The sequence below is a fragment of the Hypomesus nipponensis genome, chromosome 15 (genome assembly GCF_054491055.1).
Source record: "Hypomesus nipponensis isolate SF chromosome 15, ASM5449105v1, whole genome shotgun sequence".
In the NCBI taxonomy this organism is placed as follows: Eukaryota; Metazoa; Chordata; class Actinopteri; order Osmeriformes; family Osmeridae; genus Hypomesus; species Hypomesus nipponensis.
Window position 1 is genome coordinate 19,012,501 of NC_140375.1, and position 22,500 is coordinate 19,035,000.

General features: G+C 50.2%; 1 protein-coding gene across 5 annotated transcripts in view; it reads left to right on the forward strand.

Annotated features, from left to right (window-relative positions):
* The window catches only part of schip1 (schwannomin interacting protein 1), a 90,349-nt gene that overhangs the window by 52,065 nt on the left and 15,784 nt on the right, over positions 1–22,500 (forward strand). The window contains exons 1-2 of one of the 5 annotated variants that reach the window (XM_084674931.1): positions 4–509; positions 3,783–4,586. In XM_084674931.1, coding sequence (XP_084531057.1) covers positions 501–509; positions 3,783–4,586 — 813 coding nt within the window. In that variant the 5' untranslated portion in view covers positions 4–500. Of the gene's footprint in view, positions 1–3; positions 510–1,166; positions 1,472–3,782; positions 4,587–9,582; positions 10,129–17,821; positions 18,152–22,500 lie in introns of those variants that run through there. The other 4 variants (XM_084674930.1, XM_084674929.1, XM_084674932.1 and 1 more) reach the window with 4 other exon arrangements.

The following is a 22,500-nucleotide window of genomic DNA, read 5'->3' on the forward strand; positions in this document are numbered from 1 at the left end:
GAATCCGGTGCCACGGAGTCTTTCCCGGTGGTGTGTGCGTGTTCGTGAGTTCACGGGAGAACATCGAGATGTGCAAGGTTGTCTTGTGAGAGCTTTAACAGACGAACAGGCACTCTCTCTCTCTCTCGTTCTCCTATCATATCCTGTTGGTGTTGCTGAACGTGTGTGCGCGCGCTGAGCGATTGCACCGGGGTTGACAACTGTGTCAGAAGACGAGAGTAGAGGCGACCTAAGCGCTCGCGAAACAGCGGATCTTTACAACGTCTATTTTTGAACTCAAGCCTCTGGTGGGCTCGAGGGCTGGGCTGCGCGGCGGAGACTCACACAGCGATGACACGCGCGGATGAGGCTTCTCAAGAATCTACCGGCTTTTTGTGATATCTTTGGGTTGAGGCAAATTTCTTGACCGTCCACTGAGCTACAAGCACTACTCTAAATACCCTATCCTGTTCTTGAATCGGAATATCGTTTATAATGTCTTGAAACGGGAGACTGCGGAGATGATGACAGTAAGTACTGCCCGCGTCTCTTGGGTCATGTAGACTATACTGTGTGGTGCAGGCGAACGGGTATTATAACGGTGGGTTTATATCGATAAAACATGTCGTGGATGTCGATATCCTGACTGTTGTGATTTGGCTGTTCTGTCACCGCGGTTGCCAGGGGATCCGGTTTCTCTCGAGACTGTTTTGGGAACATTACATCATTTAGGTATGAATGAGCGTGCATTGGGGTTTGCCTTTACATCAGCTTCTGTCCATGTTGTGGCAGTGCAGCTTCGCAAGCAAACTGCTCAAGTCATAAACTCACTATTTTTGTCCACCTTTTGTGTTTTTACGGTTTTACGTTGCATGGGAGGCTGGGCGTTTTATTGGCACCGTGACCTGGCCTGCGCGAGGGCGTGCTAAAACAGTCTACATAAACAGGACTGAACCCTAAACAGCAGGCATGGCAGAGTTAATAGTGCCAGTTGTGGATTTCAGTCTTTCACATTATTTAAAACGCAAAACACCCGCCTCGCTGTCGGGGTGGGGTTCCGCGCGCCTGTCAATTTGCATGTATTGTGTGTGTTGTCCAAATCCGCCCCGTGTCTGCGCTGCTGCGAGTTTAATCCGCCTCGCGCCAGCCGGGGATCTACCCCACCCAATCTCTGAATCACTCTAAATAATTACACATTACTGACTCAGAAATTGAATTAATATGCTCGTGTGTGCCGCTGCTTGAAGCGGAGGACTGCGTGCATGCTACGTCTTTCTCTTCACCGACCCGTTAGAGTGGAGCTTCTATACGCGTTTCAACGGATCTCCCGTGTTACTTCAACAGCGCCGCGAGCCACTAGGTTGTTAGACGGTCACGGTTTTGATCAAATGACGAGGACAATCGAGAACAATCGCGTGAAATGGCCGGCAGGTTTTGAAATAACAGCGACTGGCTACTGACCATTGAGCCAGTGTTTCTGATGAAGAGAGGGGTAAGGTTTGCCACGTAACATTGTAGTTCACCGTATGAATGTAGGCTAGAAGCGAAGTCCGTAGCCCATGTAGTTAAAGCATTCGGACGGTCTGACCTCGATTCTTTAACCCATTAACCAAGGGGATAACGGATGTAGCCAAGGCTCGGACGCACGCGGGCATTGTCGCTCTGTAAGCGGACATTGTATCTCGCTGAAGCCGGTCCCGTCTCCGGAGACGACACCTTGTATATGAAGCGATCGCTAACCGGTGTTATACTATTCGTTAGGGCTTGTCCTTGAAACAGCCTATATGTGGAGTATAACCTAAAGATGCTATATGTAACACCATTGTAACAAAACATTGCCATCTTGCGGGGTGTGACTTGGTGTCAAGTCGCTTGTTTGAAGGTGAATAGTGCGACTTTTTCTGTCACCTGCGTCTTACCGGCTTAGCAGCTCGGGAGAGGGAGGCCGACACGGAATTGTATAGTAGCTTATTAATGTCGGAATCGCTTAAGACCGGAGGCATGGAGACAGTTAGGTTTCGTGTCCGTCACGTTTGGGGTCGCAGAGGTTCGAGATTCATCCTTGCTTCCACTCTTGCGTGTTTGACGTCATTTGCCTATATCAACAAGTTACTTGGTATATTAACGAGTTAAAATGCATCTGTTATCATTCACGTGTTATTCATTCAGCTGGCGCTTTTATCCAAAGCCTACACACACTGCATTTAGAAAGTACAGTGGAAAATCATGGATGACAATTGAATAGTTCTAACTGGATATCGATGGTCGATGGTCAGAATCAACGAACGGTCTGTAATTACCAGAAACAGTGCAAATTAACCACATCTCAGCTACCAGGCACGGTGCAACAATTATAATAGGCCATCTATTTTTATATAATCTTTCAGCAAACAAGCCTGGCAGGTCCTAGATGTCTAGCCTACATCTACTACAATATAACTGTTCTTTAAAGGGGTTGTTAGTGATTGGTACTTCATCAGAATCACTAACCACCTCAAATATCAATGTTACTACTGTTGTTGCACGTAAACTGACCTGGTCCTGCCTGGACAGGGGGCGTGGAGAGACATGTTGACACAGCAAAGGAAAACAGAGCTGAAAACCCAGAGACAAGGTTCCATCTCACGGGGAGATTTAGAAAGCTGGTTGACATGTTCATTAGATTCGTGATGTGTCAGCCTGTGAATGGGTCTGCAGGATAGAGAACCAGGCTAGACTGCTTTTCTAAGGTCAGCGCCTCTCCAACTCCTGCCCTGTCTGTCAGGGCTTAACATGCAGGATATCCTGTGTACAAAGTGTTCAGAATCAACTTTATTCACCAAGTAAGTCCTTTAACAGACCCATGTATCCAGAGCGACAGAAGGGGGAGATTTTAACTTAAGACCCCTTGATTTGCCGTCAAATGTTCTAACACTGAGCTGTACCCCTCCCCATGTTCTACCACTGAGCTATACCCATCCCCATATTCTACCACTGAGCTATACCCATCCCCATGCTCTACCACTGAGCTATACCCTTCCCCATATTCTACCACTGAGCTATACCCATCCCCATGCTCTACCACTGAGCTATACCCCTCCCCATATTCTACCACTGAGCTATACCCATCCCCATGCTCTACCACTGAGCTATACCCATCCCCATGCTCTACCACTGAGCTGTACCCATCCCCATGATCTACCACTGAGCTATACCCATCCCCATGATCTACCACTGAGCTATACCCATCCCCATGCTCTACCACTGAGCTATACCCATCCCCATGCTCTACCACTGAGCTATACCCATCCACATGCAAATACTCAAACTCTCATGCTTACACTGACAATCTCTCACAATCCTTTTTCACTCACTCTCTCACACACACTCCCACATACCTGCTCAGAATTTGAGACAGAGGGAATGTAGGGAGATGGGGATGTAGAAGTATAAGAGGGAGAGAGGACCGGAGTGAGGGAAAGAGAGAGGGAGTGAGGGAAGGAGAGAGGGAGTGAGTGAGGGAAGGAGAGAGGGAGGGAGTGAGTGAGTGAGTGAGTGAGTGAGTGAGTGAGTGAGCGAGTGAGTGAGCGAGGGAGGGAAGGAGGGAGAAAGAAAGAGGGAAGCACGGAGCATGATGCATCTTAGAGGGACTGAAGCAACACCAAGACATCCAGAACAGGAAGTTAGGGGTCCCAGGGACAGGAAGTAGTTTGTGGTTTGTGGTCTGAGACCTCAGCAATGATGCAATATGCACACTTCCCAAAATTTTTCTTTCGACCTTTTCCTTCCCCCTCATCCCTTTTTTTCTTCTTCTCTGTGTGCAGGACTACCGGGAGGATGGCATGGACCTGGGCAGCGACGCCTCCAGTCGTTCCAGCTCCGAGTCCAACTCCAACAAGGTGACACCTTGCTCCCCCTCTCTGGACCTGGCAACCCTGGAAGACTATAAATCATCACCCTCTCTGGACCTGGCAACCCTGGAAGACTATAAATCATCCCCCTCTCTGGACCTGGCAACCCTGGAGGACTACAAATCATCCCCCTCTCTGGACCTGGCAACCCTGGAGGACTATGAGGAGGATGAGGACTACCAGGAGTACAAGAAAAAGGTGATTGAGGAGTGGGAGAGCGAGTATGGGGAGGACTACCCTTCCCAGCAGCCACCAGACCAGGAAGAGCATGGAGGGGAAGTGGGAACGCTGGGGAATGACGGACGCTTCCGGAAGGCCGTGAACAGCCGCAGCCTGGCCGAGGAGTTCCAGGAAGTGAAGGCCCCGCCCCTTCCTGTCCCCGAAGGGCACAGCGCCACATCGGCCGCCATCGTCCCCAAAGAACTGAAACAAAATGGGAACCTGATTCTACCGGGGCCACGCCACCTCCAGACCCCTGGAGCCCCACAGGGAGGGAAGGGCCCAGCCAAGCCCAGCCAAAGGAGCTCCGGGCGGGGCGGGATGGGGGGGAGGGCAGGGGGAGATGGGGAGGAGGAGTGTGTGGAGGAGGAGCCCCTGCCTACAATGGACTGGGCTGCACTGGAAAGACACCTGGCGGGGCTGCAGTGCCGGGAACAGGAGAACCAGAACCAGAACCTCAACCAGAACCACTGCATGGGCAAGTCCAACTACACCTCAGTAAGTAGACCGGACTCTAGCGTGTGTGTGTTGTGTATTGTGTGTGTTGTGGGTAGGTGTATGTATGTGTGTGCAGGCTTGTGTGTCTGTGTCTTAACGCCGCTGTCATACATTGTTGTCATATCTCCATGATCCTGAGGCTGGGTCACTAATCTGCCGTGACCCATGTCAGATGGACTTGGGTAATACTGTGTGTGTGCAGGAATGCTGGAATAAGGCCGGATTACTGGGTAATGTAGCGCTAAGATATGTGGACCTGGTGTGTGTGAGACCAGACCTTCTCTTAGGAAGAGAAGGAGAGTGGGAAGGAATATGGATGGACAGGGAGAAGGAGGGAGGGAGGGGGGGATGGATGGTGGGGGAGGAGGAGGAGGGAGGGGGGATGGGAGGGAGGCAGGAATGGATGGTGGGGGAGGAGGAGGAGCGTGGGGGGACGGAGGCAGGAATGGATGGAGGGGGGGGGGAGGGAGGCAGGAATGGATGGGGGAGGGGGGGGGGCAGGGATGGGGGGAGGGGGGAGGGAGGCAGGGATGGATGGTGAGGGAGGAGGAGGAGAAACATGGAGGATGAGTGGGAGAGCTGCAGTGATAGGTGTAGCTACAAGGTAGAGCATTTGACTGCAGATTGAGAGGTCCCAGGTTCAAATTTTCCTCTGCTGTTGCTTTGAATAAAAGTTAAATGAGTGCATGACTCATGACTTCATTGTTGTTGTCGTGTCTCACTGCGACCAGTAGAGGGCAGTGTTGTAATGTTGCTCAAACTCAACTGCAGGATCAGACATTGTAAAGTAACCACTTCTCAGCTACCACACACAGTGTAAAGTAACATATCTGCTACCAGATACAGTGTAAAGTAACATCTCAGCTACCAGACACAGTGTAAAGTAAAATCTTAGCTACCAGATACAGTGTAAAATAACATCTCAGCTACCAGACACAGTGTAAAGTAACATCTCAGCTACCAGACACAGTGTAAAGTAACATCTCAGCTACCAGACACAGTGTAAAGTAAAATCTTAGCTACCAGACACAGTGTAAAGTAACATATCAGCTACCAGACACAGTGTAAAGTAAAATCTTAGCTACCAGACACAGTGTACAGTAACATCTCTGCTAACAGACACAGTTCGAAGAAGTCTGTGGCCATTTTTAAACTGTATGTAGTCGAATGTACTGGTACAGAGTGGCATTGAACATGGTCAGTAAACAACAGCTGTAGTGAGTACGTAGCTGCATCACCTCTCTCACTCTGAGGGTTTGGGTTAGACATCCAGCCCCTGACTGTTACCAGGCATAGTGACGGGTAAAGCTGGTGAATCTTTGATGGTGTCATGTCAGCCAGTGGCTGGTTAAGGTGTCTCTTGAGAAGGGAAGGTGTTTAATAGAAAACTCCAGTTTTTCTCCTACTGAAGACACTGGAGAGAGTCTTCTCAGCTCTGAGAGAAAGGGGGAGAGGGAGAGAGAGTGTGTCTGTAAGAGAGGAACTGGCAGTGTGTCTTTTGGCATGCAAACGCCAGAACCTCTACTCAATGCCGGCAGACAATGGGTGTTACCCGGGCATTGTGTGTGTGTGTGTGTGTATGTGAGTGAGTGCGTATGTGTGTGTGTGTCTTTCTTTGTCTGGCCTGGAGGCCCATATCTCCTGAAGGCATGTGTGGAATGTGGAGAGAGGGGGAGGAGACCAGGGGGGGCGAGAGCGAGGAGTGAACGATCCACCGTAACCACCTTGACAGCCTCCTCCCCTCCAGGATTGAGATGTACCCTGTGTATCAGATGGAACAGACCAGAAAGGTGTACCCTGTGTATCAGATGGAACAGACCAGGGAGGGGGGAAGGGGGAGGGGCGCAGGCAGAGCTTTTAAAATGTTGTTAAATATTTAGACATGCACTTAGCCAGGGCCAACCAGCCTGCCTGAGAAGGGGGAGAGGGAGGGGGGAGAGGGAGGGGGGAGAGGGAGGGGGGAGAGGGTCTTGGGAGAGGGGGATTCATGCTTCACTGCTTCCCCCCCCCTCTAAACAGCTGGGCTGCTAACATGGCAACAGGAGGCTGTATCTATGCTAGCATGGTAGGTGGATCTATGCTAGCATGGTAGGCAGAAATGGGAAGTAACAAAGTACAAATACTTCAGTAGATTTTAGCAATGTTATTTCTTCTCAATGCGCACCTTCTTTTCATTTCATGATCATGCACAACAGATGTAAACTAGTCTACGAATCTACCATGGAGCAATGCAGAAGGCAACAAGAAGAATATTTTCAAAAATAGTACTTTCCCAAACGAAGTTTGAACAGGTAGTAGTAATGGTCCAGTTACCAGCGTGACACCAAAACAGGTCGTAGTAATGGTCCAGTTACCAGCGTGACACCAAAACAGTTAGTAGTAATGGTCCAGTTACCAGCATGACACTAAAACAGGTAGTAGTAATGGTCCAGTTACCAGCGTGACACCAAAACAGGTAGTAGTAATGGTCCAGTTACCAGCGTGACACCAAAACAGTTAGTAGTAATAGCTACTTTTTACTTATGTCAGAGCCCACACTTCTTTACTTTAACTTGAGTGAAAAAGTGTAGTTAGCACTTCGACTTTACAGTCTTCTTAAACATGATTATCTGTACTTGTACTTGAGTGAAGACTGTGTACTTTTGCCAACTCTGATAGTCGGTGTATCTATGCTAGCATGACAGGTGTATCTATGCTAGCATGACAGGAGGGAGTCAAATGGCTGAGCGGTTAGGGAATCTGGCGATTAATCAGGAGGTTGCCGGTTCAATTCCCAGCTGTGCCCAATGAAGGTTTTGTCCTTGGGCAAGGCACTTCACCCTACTTACCACGGGTTAAAGTCCCTGTACTTACTGTAAGTCACTCTGGATAAGAGCGTCTGCTAAAATGACTAAATGTAAAATGGTAGGTATATCTATGCTAGCATGACAGGTATATCTATGTTAGCATGACAGGTATATATATTTTAGCATGACAGGTTTATCTATGCTAGCATGACACGTATACCTATGCTAGCAAGACAGGTATATCTATGCTAGCATGACAGGTATATCTATGCTAGCATGACAGGTATATCTATGCTAGCAAGACAGGTATATCTATGCTAGCAAGACAGGTATATCTATGCTAGCAAGACAGGTATATCTATGCTAGCAAGACAGGTATATCTATGCTAGCAAGACAGGTATATCTATGCTAGCAAGACAGGTATATCTATGCTAGCATGACAGGTATATCTATGCTAGCATGACAGGTGAATCTATACTAACAGAATGACTGGTCTGGCACACATCCCTCTAGCATGCTGAGCAATCTAACACACCTCAGCTAAATCTGGGTAGAGACACACACACACACACACATTCTACAGTCCCTAAAGGTGTGTCCTCTTCCTCCCTGCCAGCTGGCCCAGCATCTCCATGGCAACCAGCTCCAGGGCGCTGGCTGGTTGAGGGAGAGGTGATTCATGTCCATGAGGGTGTGTGTGCGTGCCTGTGTGTCTGTGTATGCATGTGTATACGCTTGTGTGTGTGCGCGTTTTTTTGTGCGTCACCATTGATTGTGATCAATAAAAGGTTTCTTATTGTCTGTTACTATTAGATAATGAATGAGAGTGTGTGTGCTACACTTGCTACAGCAGTTGTGTTTGGTTAGGTAGAGGAGGGGGGGGGAGGGGGGAGGAGGGGAGGGTGTGTTTAGAGATGGAGGGAGAGAGGGGGAGGAAGGGAGGAGTTTCCGGGTGAGGCGACCTGCTCATAATTAGGGGCTTAAGAACGTAGAGGCACGTGGCATAGAGGAACCTTGGGTGCCCCTCTACACACACACACATGCACACACACACACACACGAACACACACACACAATCTAAACAATAATATTATCCCTGGTAATTGTGTGTGTGAGTGTGTCAGCTCAGCTACCACTCGGGGCGACCTCAGACAGGCCAGGTCTGTCTGGTGCAGATCAAACTAACTCCTCCTCCTCTCCTGGAAGGATGGCTGGGGACACTTCATTCGACTCACTCCACCTCTCCTTACCAAGGGGTGGAGTTTCTCTGACTCGCGCGCACACACACACACTCTAACAGAGTGGCTGGCTGTGTGCTATCAAACAGGACAAAGTGGAACATGCCAGACTAGCTGCACACCAGAGAGAGAGGGAGGGGGGGTGAAACTGACAGTACAGTACAAGACACATACACTGTGATTACATCTGTGTGTCTCAGACTCACCTCTGTCTCCTGCTCCTCCTCACTGTCCTGCCTGTCAGACTCACAACCAGGGAGAGAGGAGAGAGAATGAGGGGGGAGACAGGGGGGGAGAGAGAGGAGAGAGAATGAGGGGGGAGAGAGAGGGGAGACGGGGGAGAGAGGAGAGAGATTGAGGGGGGAGAGAGAGGAGAGACGGGGGAGAGAGAATGAGGGGGGTGAGAGCGGAGACAAGGGGGGAGAGAGAGGAGAGAGAATGAGAGTGGAGGCAGGGGGGGAGAGAGAGGAGAGAGAATGAGGGGGGTGAGAGAGGGGAGACGGGGGGAGAGAGGAGAGAGATTGAGGGGGGAGAGAGAGGAGAGACGGGGGGAGAGAGAATGAGGGGGGAGAGAGAGGGGAGACAAGGGGGGAGAGAGAGGGTAGACAAGGGGGGAGAGAGAGGAGAGAGAATGAGGGGGGAGAGAGAGGGGAGACGGGGGGAGAGAGGAGAGAGATTGAGGGGGGAGAGAGAGGAGAGACGGGGGGAGAGAGAATGAGGGGGAGAGAGAGGGGAGACAAGGGGGGAGAGAGAGGAGAGAGAATGAGGGGGGAGGCAGGGGGGAGAGAGAGGAGAGAGATTGAGGGGGGAGACAGGGGGGAGAGAGAGGAAAGAGATTGAGGAACAGAAGGGAGAAATGGGGAGAGAGGAAAAGAATGGGTATAGGGAGGAGGGCAGCAGGGAGAGAGGGAGAGAGGGAGCTGGTGGAAGAAGAGGGATTTTGAAAATTATAGGGTTAGAGTATTCTGAAGAGTCACCATGGAGACAATATTTTTATTTAGCAACAAGTAAAACCGAGAGTGCTGAAGAAGCTGGTTGGAGATGTAGAGCAGGGTTAGGGTTAGACAGGTGTGAAGGGTTAGACAGGTGTGAAGGGTTAGACAGGTGTGAAGGGTTAGACAGGTGTGAAGGGATAGACAGGTGTGTGTAGGGCGGGGGCAGGTCAGCCAGGTGTGAAAGGTTGACTGGGGCTCGGGTGTCTGGCTCAGCCCCCAAAGCTCTATGGCCCTCCGTCCCTCCGTGTGTGTGTGTGTGTGAGCATGTGGTTCAGGAGGCCAGGCATGTTGGAGCCAGTCTACACACACACACTGCTCTGCGCTGGGAGCAGAACTTGCAGAGCAGACTTTAAAGCCAGACTGTCTTCTCTCTCTTGCTGTTCACATCCAGCTCCCTCTCCTCTCCTCCTCTCCTCCTCTCCTCCTCCTCTCCTCCTCCTCCTCCTTGTGTTTCTCTCTCTGGACTGTTCATATATGAGATCAACCTTGGATTCCACAGCTCACAGCGGCCAGTTAACTCAGGTAAATGTTACTCATTTAATTATACTTTACTCAAATAAAGTGATTTAGCTACCTCTAAGATGTGAGTGTGGTTTGTTAGGTTTCCTACATTGCACAAAAGACATGGTAGGCAGGCATGCAGGACTTGAGGAGAGCCTGGTTAGGCAGGAGGTAAACCTTAGCCTGTCTAGCTGTGTGTTTGGGTTAGGTAGCTAGCTGTGTGTTTGGGTTAGGTAGCTAGCTGTGTGTTTGGGTTAGGTAGCTAGCTGTGTGTTTGGGTTAGGTAGCTAGCTGTGTGTTTGGGTTAGGTAGCTAGCTGTGTGTTTGGGTTAGGTAGCTAGCTGTGTGTTTGGGTTAGGTAGCTAGCTGTGTGTTTGGGTTAGGTAGCTAGCTGTGTGTTTGGGTTAGGTAGCTAGCTGTGTGTTTGGGTTAGGTAGCTAGCTGTGTGTTTGGGTTAGGTAGCTAGCTGTGTTATGGGGTTAGGTAGCTAGCTGTGTGTTTGGGTTAGGTAGCTAGCTGTGTGTTTGGGTTAGGTAGCTAGCTGTGTGTTTGGGTTAGGTAGCTAGCTGTGTGTTTGGGTTAGGTAGCTAGCTGTGTGTTTGGGTTAGGTAGCTAGCTGTGTGGTAGCCTGCAGCTATGCATTCCAGTCCTGCGTAGTAGAGAGGGAGAGCAGGCTACAGTTCTACAGTACTACAGTTCTACAGTACTACTGTTCTACAGTTCTACAATACTTCAGTTGTACAGTCCTACTGTTCTACAGTTCTACAGTACTACTGTTTTACAGTTCTACAGTACTTCAGTTGTACAGTACTGCTGTTGTACAGTTCTACTGTTCTACTGTTTTACAGTTCTACAGTACTACAGTTCTACAGTACTGCTGTTCTACAGTTCTATGGTACTACAGTACTGCTGTTCTACAGTTCTATGGTACTACAGTTCTATGGTACTACAGTTCTACTGTTCTACTGTTCCTCTCCCAGGTCTGGCTCTAACGTAGAACAGGTGGGCTGTGGAGCAGAACAATTCTCTCCATGTGGTGAGCACAGCCTCACCTCCACGCTCCTCCTCCCCTCCCTCCCTCCTGTGTGTGTGTGTGTGTGTGTGAGAGAGAGACTCTCCAGGACAGTCAGAGGTTTGTTCTCTGAGAGCCTGGCCTCTCTCACCACTGTGGGCCCAGTGTGTGGGAGGGTGTGGCTGTCTGGTTTGTGTGGAATTGAAGACGTAGTTTGAGGGACGTGGTGGTTTTTCATCCATGTTTTGAAAGTACTCACATACACACACACACACACCCTGACCTTGACAAGGACGGCATGTGCTGTAGAGATGATGTCATTTGATGATGTCATTAAGGCGAGACAGGTACTGTACTGGGAGGCAGGCAGGAAGGAGGAGGAGTAGGGGGGAACAGGAGGAGCAAGAGAGGAGGGGGAGAACAGGACAGGCAGACAGGCAGCTTGTGTTTGTGTTGAAAAGGGATAGCCTGCAGCTACACATGCCATTACCTCACCACACACACACACACACACACACACACACATCCTCTCACTGACTCAGTCTTGAGTCAGAATTTGAAAGGTGTGGAGTCGGCTTACATACCTTGTACAAATACACGCAAGAATAGCCCAACAAGTCCTCACACACACAGTCTCTCTATCAGGCAGGACTTCAGTATCTTCTGTCCTTCACTCACCACCCAGTCAACTCTGTCACTCTGCTAAGGGAGGAGGGGGGAGAGAGAGAGATGGAGAGGGAGACAGGGGGAGAGAGAGATGGAGAGGGAGACAGGGGGAGAGAGATGGAGAGGGAGACAGGGGGAGAGAGATGGAGAGGGAGACAGGGGGAGAGAGAGATGGAGAGGGAGAGATGGAGAGGGAGACGGGGGGAGAGAGATGGAGAGGGAGACGGGGGGAGAGAGAGATGGAGAGGGAGACGGGGGGAGAGAGATGGAGAGGGAGACGGGGGGAGAGAGAGATGGAGAGGGAGACAGGAGAGAGAGAGATCATTGTAGCTGGGATCAGAGGGGGAGTTGCACCTCCATCTATCACCTTGTGTGTCTGACACAGTGAAGAAGAGAGGTCGCAGTCAGACACAGTGGACCATGTTTGTTCTGTCTGTCGGTGTGTGTGTGTGTGTGTGTGTTTGTGTGCAGGCGTGTCTGTGTGTGTGTGTGTGCTGGCATGTGTGGGGATGCTGGCATGCGTGTGTGTTTGTGTGCAGGCGTGTCTGTGTGTGTGTGTGTGCTGGCATGTGTGTGTGTAGTTGAGCCAAGTAGAGAGAATCATGTAGAGAGCTTCAGCTGTCCCTGCATCCCTGTACAGACAGTCTGTCCCTGCAGCCCTGTACAGAGAGTCTGTCACTGCAGCCCTGTACAGAGAGTCTGTCACTGCATCCCTGTACAGAGAGTCTGTCACTGCATCCCTGTACAGACAGTCTGTCCCTGCAGCCCTGTACAGAGAGTCTGTCACTGCAGCCCTGTACAGAGAGTCTGTCACTGCAGCCCTGTACAGAGAGTCTGTCACTGCATCCCTGTACAGAGAGTCTGTCACTGCAGCCCTGTACAGAGAGTCTGTCCCTGCAGCCCTGTACAGACAGTCTGTCCCTGTTCTCCTTACATACCCCTAGAACACCTCTAGAACCTTGTTCCACCCACACACACACGGTGTGTGTTTACCTTGACCTGAACTGTGAGGGGAGGGAGATGATGGGAGATGATGGGAGTATGAGACTCACTCCCTGCAAACACTCCAGCATTCTGATTGCAGCACACGCCTACACACACACTGTGATTAACTGGACTGGGACTAGAATAAGACTATAGCACAGGTGAAGACTAGACTGGTACAGTACTAGAATAAGACTACAGCACAGGTGAAGACTAGACTGGTACAGTACTAGAATAAGACTACAGCACAGGTGAAGACTAGACTGGTACAGTTAGACTCAAGGAACCTTGGCAACCATGTGAAGGCTAACAGGACGTGCCTGCCACTGGAAGTGGGAGGAAAGAGAGTTAAGGATTCATACAGGTCACCACAGCTAGCTATCCTCTCTCTCTGTCTGTCTATACCTGTCTATGTCTATGTCTCTCTCCCTCGCTCTCTCTTTCTATCTCTCTCTCTTCCCCCTGCTGTGGAGTAGGGTTTGGTGTTAGTGTTCCAGAATGTTCCAGAGTGTGTGATAGATTGGTATTCAGGCAGTGTGTGTGTGTGTGTGTGTGCAGGGATGCCTTTGAAGCTGTGCAAGCCAGAGCCTGCTTCAATGTGCAGCTCCTGGTGACCCAGAAATAAAAGGTTCCTCTGACGGGCCTGTTAAGAGAGCCTTGAGAACCTGCCTTGAAGATCCAGGTTCTATCTCCCTGTAGAATGTTTGAGCCTAGCTGCACCCTAGAACAGTGGTTCATAACCTAACATAGCACCATTTAACTCTCTCTTCAGGTTATTACATTATATGAAATTATATTTTATTATATTAAAGTATGTTTTATGATATTATAGCACATTACATTATGCTATGCTATTTCATGTCACCGGGCATTATCTTATTAGAGAAAGCCAAGGTTTTCGTAGATAAACAGTAGGTTTCCATAACAGAGCCCATAACTCTACAGTACTGTCACTGTTGAGACGGAATATTCACAAGAGTCTGTTACACAACACACTTCCAGAGGATCAACATGATCCTCTCTACATGATGATCAATGCTAGCCAGGAGAATAGGCCATCCTAGCCCCACACCTAGCCCCATGCCTAGCCCCACCCCAAGTCCCACAGCTAGCCCCATGCCTAGCCCCAACCCCACACCTAGCCCCATGCCTAGCCCCACCCCAGCCCCACCCCAGCCCCACACTTAGCCTATCCTGTTCAAAGCCCTCAGGCCTCGGGGATATTCTCGCAGGTTCTTGAGGGAGATAAAGCAGGAGGTGAGACAAATATTTGAATCAAATGGCAAATATGTAACGGAGAAGGATGATAAAGGGGTGATACCTGTGGTGACAACATAGCTTCACAACCTTTCGGACGTTTAGGTGGTCAATTGAGGCTCCATATCCAACAGGCGGGGGAGACTTTGGGGACTTGAGGCATGTTAAACTGACCTCTGCATGTAGGAGAAACAAACATCTTAAGGACAGACTGGTACACTCAAACCTAAATAAGAAACATGCGGTATTCCTTGAGGAAAATAATAATTTTACCCAGAATGTCTATACTGAAAATAGATATTGGGGAAGAGGGGCACCTATAGGGACCAAGTAGACTTTTAGACCAATCATACGGTCTGTGCCCCCAGGTGTGTAAGGTGCCACAAACGATACACTCCATGGAGCTTCATTTTAAACAGCACAAATATCAAGTTAGGAGAGGGAATAAAGATACAGGTTTATACAGACATTTCACATCACATGGGGTATAAGGTATAAGCTATAAGGACTGGACCAGAACATGAGGACTAGACCAGGACTGGACCAGAACATGAGGACTAGACCAGGACTGGACCAGAACATGAGGACTAGACCAGGACTGGACCAGAACTCTAAGACAAGAAGCCGAGAGAACGTGGATATATTTATTGAAAACCATCGACTTGAATGAAAAATACTCAAATCTAGTACATGTTTTATGGGCATACAGTAAGTAGGTATTGGAGGGTCCAGTTTGACAGATTCCTAGGTAAAAGAACATACACAAAAAAGTTATACATCTAACACCTAGAATCCTTATTACTTACCTGTGAATTAATTATGTGGAACATACTTACCTGAAAAACCTACCTTAGAGACCTTCAATTCTCCATTTGTATTAAGTTCAAGTCTTTTATTAGCCATTTGTATTAGTTATTCATTTACATTTTTTATCTACCTCTTTCTGTGGAATAATAAATCACTACAAACAAACACACTGTACTCGTGCCCGTGCAAACTCCAACCCAGCAATGGGTTGAGACCCCTCTTAAACCTAACCACTGACCCCTGATCTAACCCTAACCACTGACCCCTGATCTAACCCTAACCACTGACCCCTGATCTAACCCTAACCACTGACCCCTGATCTAACCCTAACCACTGACCCCTGATCTAACCCTAACCACTGACCCCTGATCTAACCCTAACCACTGACCCCTGATCTAACCCTAACCACTGACCCCTGATCTAACCATATCCATCGTTTTGGATCAAAGCGTCTGATAAATAAGGAGATGTTGTCTGAGGCAGAGGCCCTGCAGGACACCCAGGGCAGGTGCTGGCAGGCCGCAGCAGTGGGAAGCAGGAGGAACATCGATCCTCTTCCAGGTCATTAAACTGTGGAGTGGGTTTATTGGGAAACGCTAGGCCACCCAACAGAGATCAATACTGACAGCCAAGGAGGGTGGGGGCTGTGGGGCACATGACAGCCAGGGAGGGTGGGGGCTGTGGGGCACGCACACACACACACACACACAGACACACAAGGGGAAAAGCAATAACCTTCCAAAGAAAAGATCAAAAACAAGAACCAGATGTCAGATATGTGTGTGAGAGTTGTTGTCCTGGGAGGGGACCTGTTGTGAATAGAATCCCTCCATGACACAGATGCACATCATGAATGTTTTTACAAAAATGACCTTCCCTTGGTGTGTGATGTAGAGAGATGAAGGGGAGGGGTTGTGTTTGAGAGAGATGGAGAGACACTCGCAAAGAGGATGGGGGAGAGAGGGAGGGCAGAGAGAGGGAAGAGAGGTAATCCCAGCCTGGCCATCTGTCTCTGTGGGATTATAATCCCACCCAGTACAGGAACTAGGAGTGCCATGGTGAACACACACACAACCATACACACAACACACACACACAACCATATACACAACACACACACAACCATACACCCCATACACACACACACAACCATATACACAACACACACACACAGCCATTAGGGCTGGGCGGTATGACGGTATATACCGTGCGACGGTAGAAATGTGTCTACTAACGTATCGACTGATCTTTAACGAGGTTGATACGCCGAAAGACCGAAGTTAGATATGGATAGTAAAACTCAGACTGATGGCTTTCGCTCATTTAGAAATTTTCGTCGGAGGGCATTACGGATCCGTATTGAGCTCTTATAGTAGGTCACCACGCGAAAGGCATGACTGTGCATCAGACAATCAGAACGCTCGTACTGTCGTTGCCTTTAAATAATAGCCAGTAACGTCATGTAGTACATGCAGTACCGTGATATATACCGTAACCGGATTATAAAATTACTCAAACCGTGATAGAAGATTTTGGCCATATCGCCCACCCCTAACAGCCCTACACACAATACACCACCTGCTTCTGGTGCACTGTACTGTGTAATATTGTAGTTGGGTATATTCTTCCTCCTCTATATATTTATATATATATATAAATATATACTTGGGCTGTCAAAGTTAACGCGTTAATAACGCAACAAAAACAATGGTGCCGTTAACGCAGGTTTCTTTTTGACCCTGGGAATCACCTGTGGTCACATGACTTCGACTGCTGACAGTAGCTGAATGATGGGGAGAGGGATTTTAGATGAGAATTTCAATTTCCAAAAGTTGCCAGACGGCTCGGTTGACCTCGGCTGGCCGGTGCTAGCACATTGGGCGCCCCGGGCGAGTTTATCACTTGCACCTACCCCCCCACCCCCTTGCCGCCCCCCGACAGAAATGCGATAACTCGCGATTAAATATTTTAATCGCCTGACAGCCCTAATATATACTTATTGTGTCATTGTCAAAATGTGTGTCTTGTTCTCGAAGGTGAAGCTAACAGTAGCTAACTAGCTATGTCACTAACATCACTAACCTGCGTTCCTCTACTAGTTTCCCTCTGTTCAGAAGCTTGTTCTCTTCTCTCTCTCTCTCTCTCTCTCTCTCTCTCTCTCTCTCTCTCTCTCTCTCTCACTCACTCACTCACTCACTCACTCACTCACTCTATCTCTCTCTCTCACTCACTCACTCTCTGTCTGTCTCTGTCTCTCTCTCTCTCTCTCTCTCTCTCTCTCTCTCTCACTCACTCTCTTTCTCTGTCTCTCTCTGCCTCTGTCTCTCTCCCTCTCTCTCCCTCCCTCTCTCCTTCCCTCTCAATTTCCCTCCCTCCCTCTCTCTCCCTCTCTTTCTCTCTCTTCCTCCCCCTCCCTCCCTCTCTCTCCCCCTCCCTCCCTCTCTCTCCCCCTCCCTCCCTCTCTCTCCCCCTCCCTCCATCTCTCTCCCTCTCTTTCTCTCTCTTCCTCCCCCTCCCTCCCTCTCTCTCCCTCTCTTTCTCTCTCTTCCTCCCCCTCCCTCCCTCTCTCTCCCTCTCTTTCTCTCTCTTCCTCCCCCTCCCTCCCTTTCTCTCCCTCTCTTTCTCTCTCTTCCTCCCCCTCCCTCCCTCTCTCCCTCTCTTTCTCTCTCTTCCTCCCCCTCCCTCCCTTTCTCTCCCTCTCTTTCTCTCTCTTCCTCCCCCTCCCTCCCTCTCTCTCTCTCTCCCCCTCTCTTCCTCCCCCTCCCTCCCTCTCTCTCACCCTCCCTCCCTCCCCTTTATTCTCTTGGTTGTTTCCAGCCCAGTGGTCCGGCTCTGTAGCAGTTACCTCCCCTCCTCCCTCCCTCCCCTGTTCTAACACCCCATTGGCTGCCTGCCTCTATTATCCGCCCATACGCCCCTCCCCCATTCCATCGGGGACAGACAGAGAGAGAGGGAGAGACGACCACGAATGCACTTTCCCTCCTCCTGGTCTCTCCGGTTCTCACACCCTCCTTTTCATTTCGATCGCTCCCTCCTCTCTCGCTCGGCTTTGGAGGAGAAGTGTTCCGCCCTTCAGACAGACGGAGAGACAGAAAAAGAGAGAGCAGAAGTGTGTATCAGTGCAGCGTTGGACTAAATAGAGAGTGAGACCGGCGTTGGACTAAATAGAGAGTGAGACCAGCGTTGCTTCGTTCTGATCTCACTCTTTCTTCTGGAGATCTGCTGCAGATCCCTATCCCTCTGGTCCTTTTCCCCTGGGCAGTCAGCCTCTCTAGGATGCTCTGAGCCATGGTCCACCAGGAGAACTGTTCTTACCAGGTAGGGCATGCTTTGTCTGGGGCTAGGGCTAGGGCTGTGTTTGGGCTAGGTATGGGGCTGCGGCTAGGGCTGTGTTTGGGCTAGGTATGGGGCTGGGGCTAGGGCTGTGTTTGGGCTAGGTATGGGGCTGGGGCTAGGGCTGGGTTTGGGCTAGGTATGGGGCTGGGGCTAGGGCTGTGTTTGGGCTAGGTATGGGGCTGGGGCTAAAGCTAGGGCTGTGTTTGGGCTAGGTATGGGGCTGGGGCTAGGGCTGTGTTTGGGCTAGGTATGGGGCTGGGGCTAAAGCTAGGGCTGTGTTTGGGCTAGGTATGGGGCTGGGGCTAGGGCTGTGTTTGGGCTAGGTATGGGGCTGGGGCTAGGGCTGGGTTTGGGCTAGGTATGGGGCTGGGGCTAGGGCTGTGTTTGGGCTAGGTATGGGGCTGGGGCTAGGGCTAGGGCTGTGTTTGGGCTAGGTATGGGGCTGGGGCTAGGGCTGGGTTTGGGCTAGGTATGGGGCTGGGGCTAGGGCTGTGTTTGGGCTAGGTATGGGGCTGGGGCTAGGGCTGTGTTTGGTCTAGGTATGGGGCTGGGGCTAGGGCTGTGTTTGGGCTAGGTATGGGGCTGGGGCTAGGGCTAGGGCTGTGTTTGGGCTAGGTATGGGGCTGGGGCTAGGGCTGGGTTTGGGCTAGGTATGGGGCTGGGGCTAGGGCTGTGTTTGGGCTAGGTATGGGGCTGGGGCTAGGGCTGTGTTTGGTCTAGGTATGGGGCTGGGGCTAGGAGGGAGGGGGTGGCCGGGGTCACAGTAGAGTGACTTCCACAGTAGAACTTCCTGTGTCCGTAGGTGTGAGTGTCCTGTCTCAGAAGCAGACTGGAGCCTGTGTGTATGATCACTGTGGTGGGCTCTCTGCAGTTGAGGTGAAGGTGACGACTGTTATACAGGCTGTTCTGGAGCTGTGGCAGTATTATGGGATGCTCTCATGCATTGGGTGGCCCGGGTGGTTGCTAAGCGCACACTTGACTCATGAAAATAATGTGGTCCGCCCCCCTCCTCCCTCCCACCCTGAGATCCATCAAGAGATGTCTGACAAGGGAAGGGTGTCTTTCTCTGTGTGTGTGTGTCTGTGTGTGTCTGTGTGTGTCTGTGTGTCTGTGTGTGTGCAATGTTCACTGTTGCAGAGGAAACATTTAGATGAACAGACTATAAATGGGAATGTTTGCTTGGAGGGCTGTGTGTGTGTGTCTGTGTGTGTGTGCGTAGGCTGAGTGTGTGTGTGTGTGCGTTGGCTGAGTGTGTGTGTCTGTGTGTGTGTGCGTAGGCTGAGTGTGTGTGTGTGTGCGTTGGCTGAGTGTGTGTGTCTGTGTGTGTGTGCGTGGGCTGAGTGTGTGTGTGTGTGGGCCGAGTGTGACTGCGACAGAAAGTGTCCCACATAACTTGATGTGAAATGGGAGGAATTCTGGCTCCATGATGAAACGAACGCAGGCATCACAGAGAAGCTCTTATCGTACACAGGGCAAAACCTCTGCAGTGCAGAGAAGATGGGGCGAGTAGGAGTGAGACGATAGGAGAGAGAGACGGTGATGTAGAGATATGAGAAATGAACATGGCGGAGGTGGGAGAACACCTCCTCCAAACCTCTTCCTTTCTTTCTTTCCTCCGCTCTCTATGACACAGCAGCAGGTCCAGCTCCAGCTAACTAGCTACCCCAGCTAACTAGCTACCCCAGCTAACTAGCTACCCCAGCTAACTAGTTACCCCAGCTAACTAGCTACCCCAGCTAACTAGTTACCCCAGCTAACTAGTTACCCCAGCTAACTAGCTACCCCAGCTAACTAGCTACCCCAGCTAACTTGTCACCCCAGCTAACTAGCTACCCCAGCTAACTAGTTACCCCAGCTAACTAGCTACCCCAGCTAACTAGTTACCCCAGCTAACTAGTTACCCCAGCTAACTAGCTACCCCAGCTAACTTGTTACCCCAGCTAACTAGCCACCCCAGCTAACTTGTTACCCCAGCCAACTAGCTACCACAGCTAACTAGTTACCCCAGCTAACTAGGGTAACACACTAACACACCCAGACGCACACTCTTGCACTTTCTGTTATGTTCCCTTACGGCTCACGTTGTGTGTAGGTGTGTGTGTGTGTGTGTTTGTGTGTGTGTGTGTGTGTGTGTTTGTCAGGAGACCGTTGTATAATTGGATAAGGATTTCCTGCATAGAATGCCATGTTTACTTGAAGTTGAAAGATAGAGATGGAAAGAAAGGAGGGAGGGTAGGGGGATAGAGAGAGTGAGAGAGAGAGGGAGAGAGAGAGAGAGAGGGGAAGAGAGAGAGGGGGAGAGGGGATGCGAAGGGGGAGATGAAAGATAGAAAAAACAGCAAATGGAGAAAGGAGTGAATAAAAGAGAGATGAAACAGGGACTAGCTGAACTGATATGTGGTGAGGGAGAAGAGAAAGAGAGAGGGATGTAGAAGGAGATGGAGTCTTGGATGAAGAGACAGAGGAAAGGTTAGATGAAAGATCTGGAGGACGAGGCCAGAGAGAGATGGAAGGAAGAGTGAGAAAAGAGGACAGAAAAAGGAAAGAAAAAGAGAGAGATGAAGGGGAGGAAGAGAAGGGAGGAGGGCGGGACATGAGGAGAAGAAGCATCTCCAGAGACCTCTCAATTAGACTGGTAACCTAGCAACCAGAAGCCAGCGCCCCTTACACGTACACAGGAGAGAGCGAGAGAGGGAGAGCGAGGTAGGGAGATAGGGAGATAGGGAGAGAGAGCTGTTAGGAGGGCTGTGTGCTCATCTTAAGCTGGCTCCTCCCTCCAGGGCGGAGAGCCAGTCTGGGCTTCACTGACACTGCAGGGCCCTAGAGCTCCCGTCACCCGATCCACTGCTGTCTTCCTGGGTGTGTGTAAGTGTGTGTGTTGGTGTGTGTGCTGGTTGTGTAAGTGTGTGTGTTGGTGTGTGTGTTGGTGTGTGTGTTGGTGTGTGTGCTGGTTGTGTAAGTGTGTGTGTTGGTGTGTGTGTTGGTGTGTGTGTAAGTGTGTGTGTTGGTGTGTGTGTTTAAGTGTGTGCCTGTCTTTCCACTCCAGTGTCTTTGGATCCCAGAGCAGAGCCGTGTAGAAGTGCAGTCTTACACCCTCTAAACTTCCCCTTCTCTTCTAGATCTTTCCATATCTAATGTGGAGCACACACACACATACACACAGGAGGTGCCAGGAACCCAGTCTTTGACAGTCACTCTCTGTTCCTCAGGAACAATGACCCCTCTCTCTCTCCCTCTGTTTCTCTCTCTCTCTCTCTCTGTCTCTCTCTGTCTCTCTCCCCTCTCTCTCTTTCTCTCTCTTTCTCCCTCTCTCTCTCCATCTCTATGTCTCTCTCTCTCAGCTGACTACAGTCGTTCTCTGTAAGATAACAGGACACTGTATACTGACCTGTTCCAATTCTCATGTTCTGCTGTTGGAGAGAAAGGTATTTACCCTTGAGTCATGGGAGTCTGCTGTGTGTGTGTGTGTGTGTGTGTACATGTATGTGTAAGGGTGTGTGTGTAAGGGTATGTGTGTATTTGTAAGGGTGTGTGTTTGTCAATTCTAGTCACGATGTTACGCAGGTTACCTCTCCCCCTCTCTCTCCCTCCTCCCAGTATGAAGTCAGCCTAGTAATGGCATCAGTGTGTGTGTGTGTGTCTGTGTGTGTATGTGTGTGTGTGTGTTAGACTTGTAATGGCCTCTGCCCAGGAACCAGACATGCCAAGCCTTCACACTTGTGTGTGTGTGTGTGTGTGTGTATGTGTGTGTGTGTGTGTGTGTGTGTGTGTGTGTGTGTGTGTGTGTGTGTGAGCATGGCCTAGTGCGTGACGGATAAAAAAGATGGCCAGATAAGTCATTCTGCTTTACCCATAATCCTTAGGGATCAACGTTGATTCAAATCCACTTCCTATTCTGTTGTTTACCTCTCCTCTCTCCCTCTCCTCTCTCTCCCCCTCCTTCTCTCTCTCTCCTCTCTCCCTCTCCTCTCTCTCCCCCTCCTTCTCTCTCTCTCCCCCTCCTTCTCTCTCTCCCCTCTCCCTCTCCTCTCTCTCCCCTCCTTCTCTCTCTCTCCCCTCTCCCTCTCCTCTCTCTCCCCCTCCCTCTCCTCCCTCTCCCTCCTTCTCACTCTCGCTCTCTTTCTCTCGCTCTCTTTTTATTATGTGTGTGTGGTGTGTGTGGTAGCGTCATACAGTTGCAGCATTCCAGACACGTTTCACAGTTCTTCAAAGAGAATTCAATGTGTTTCATGTTGCCATTTAGAACCTTTTATTGTTGCTCTCCCTTCATCTCCCTCTCTCTCCCTCTCTCCCTCGCTCCCTCTCTCCCTCTCTCTATCTCTCTCCCTCCC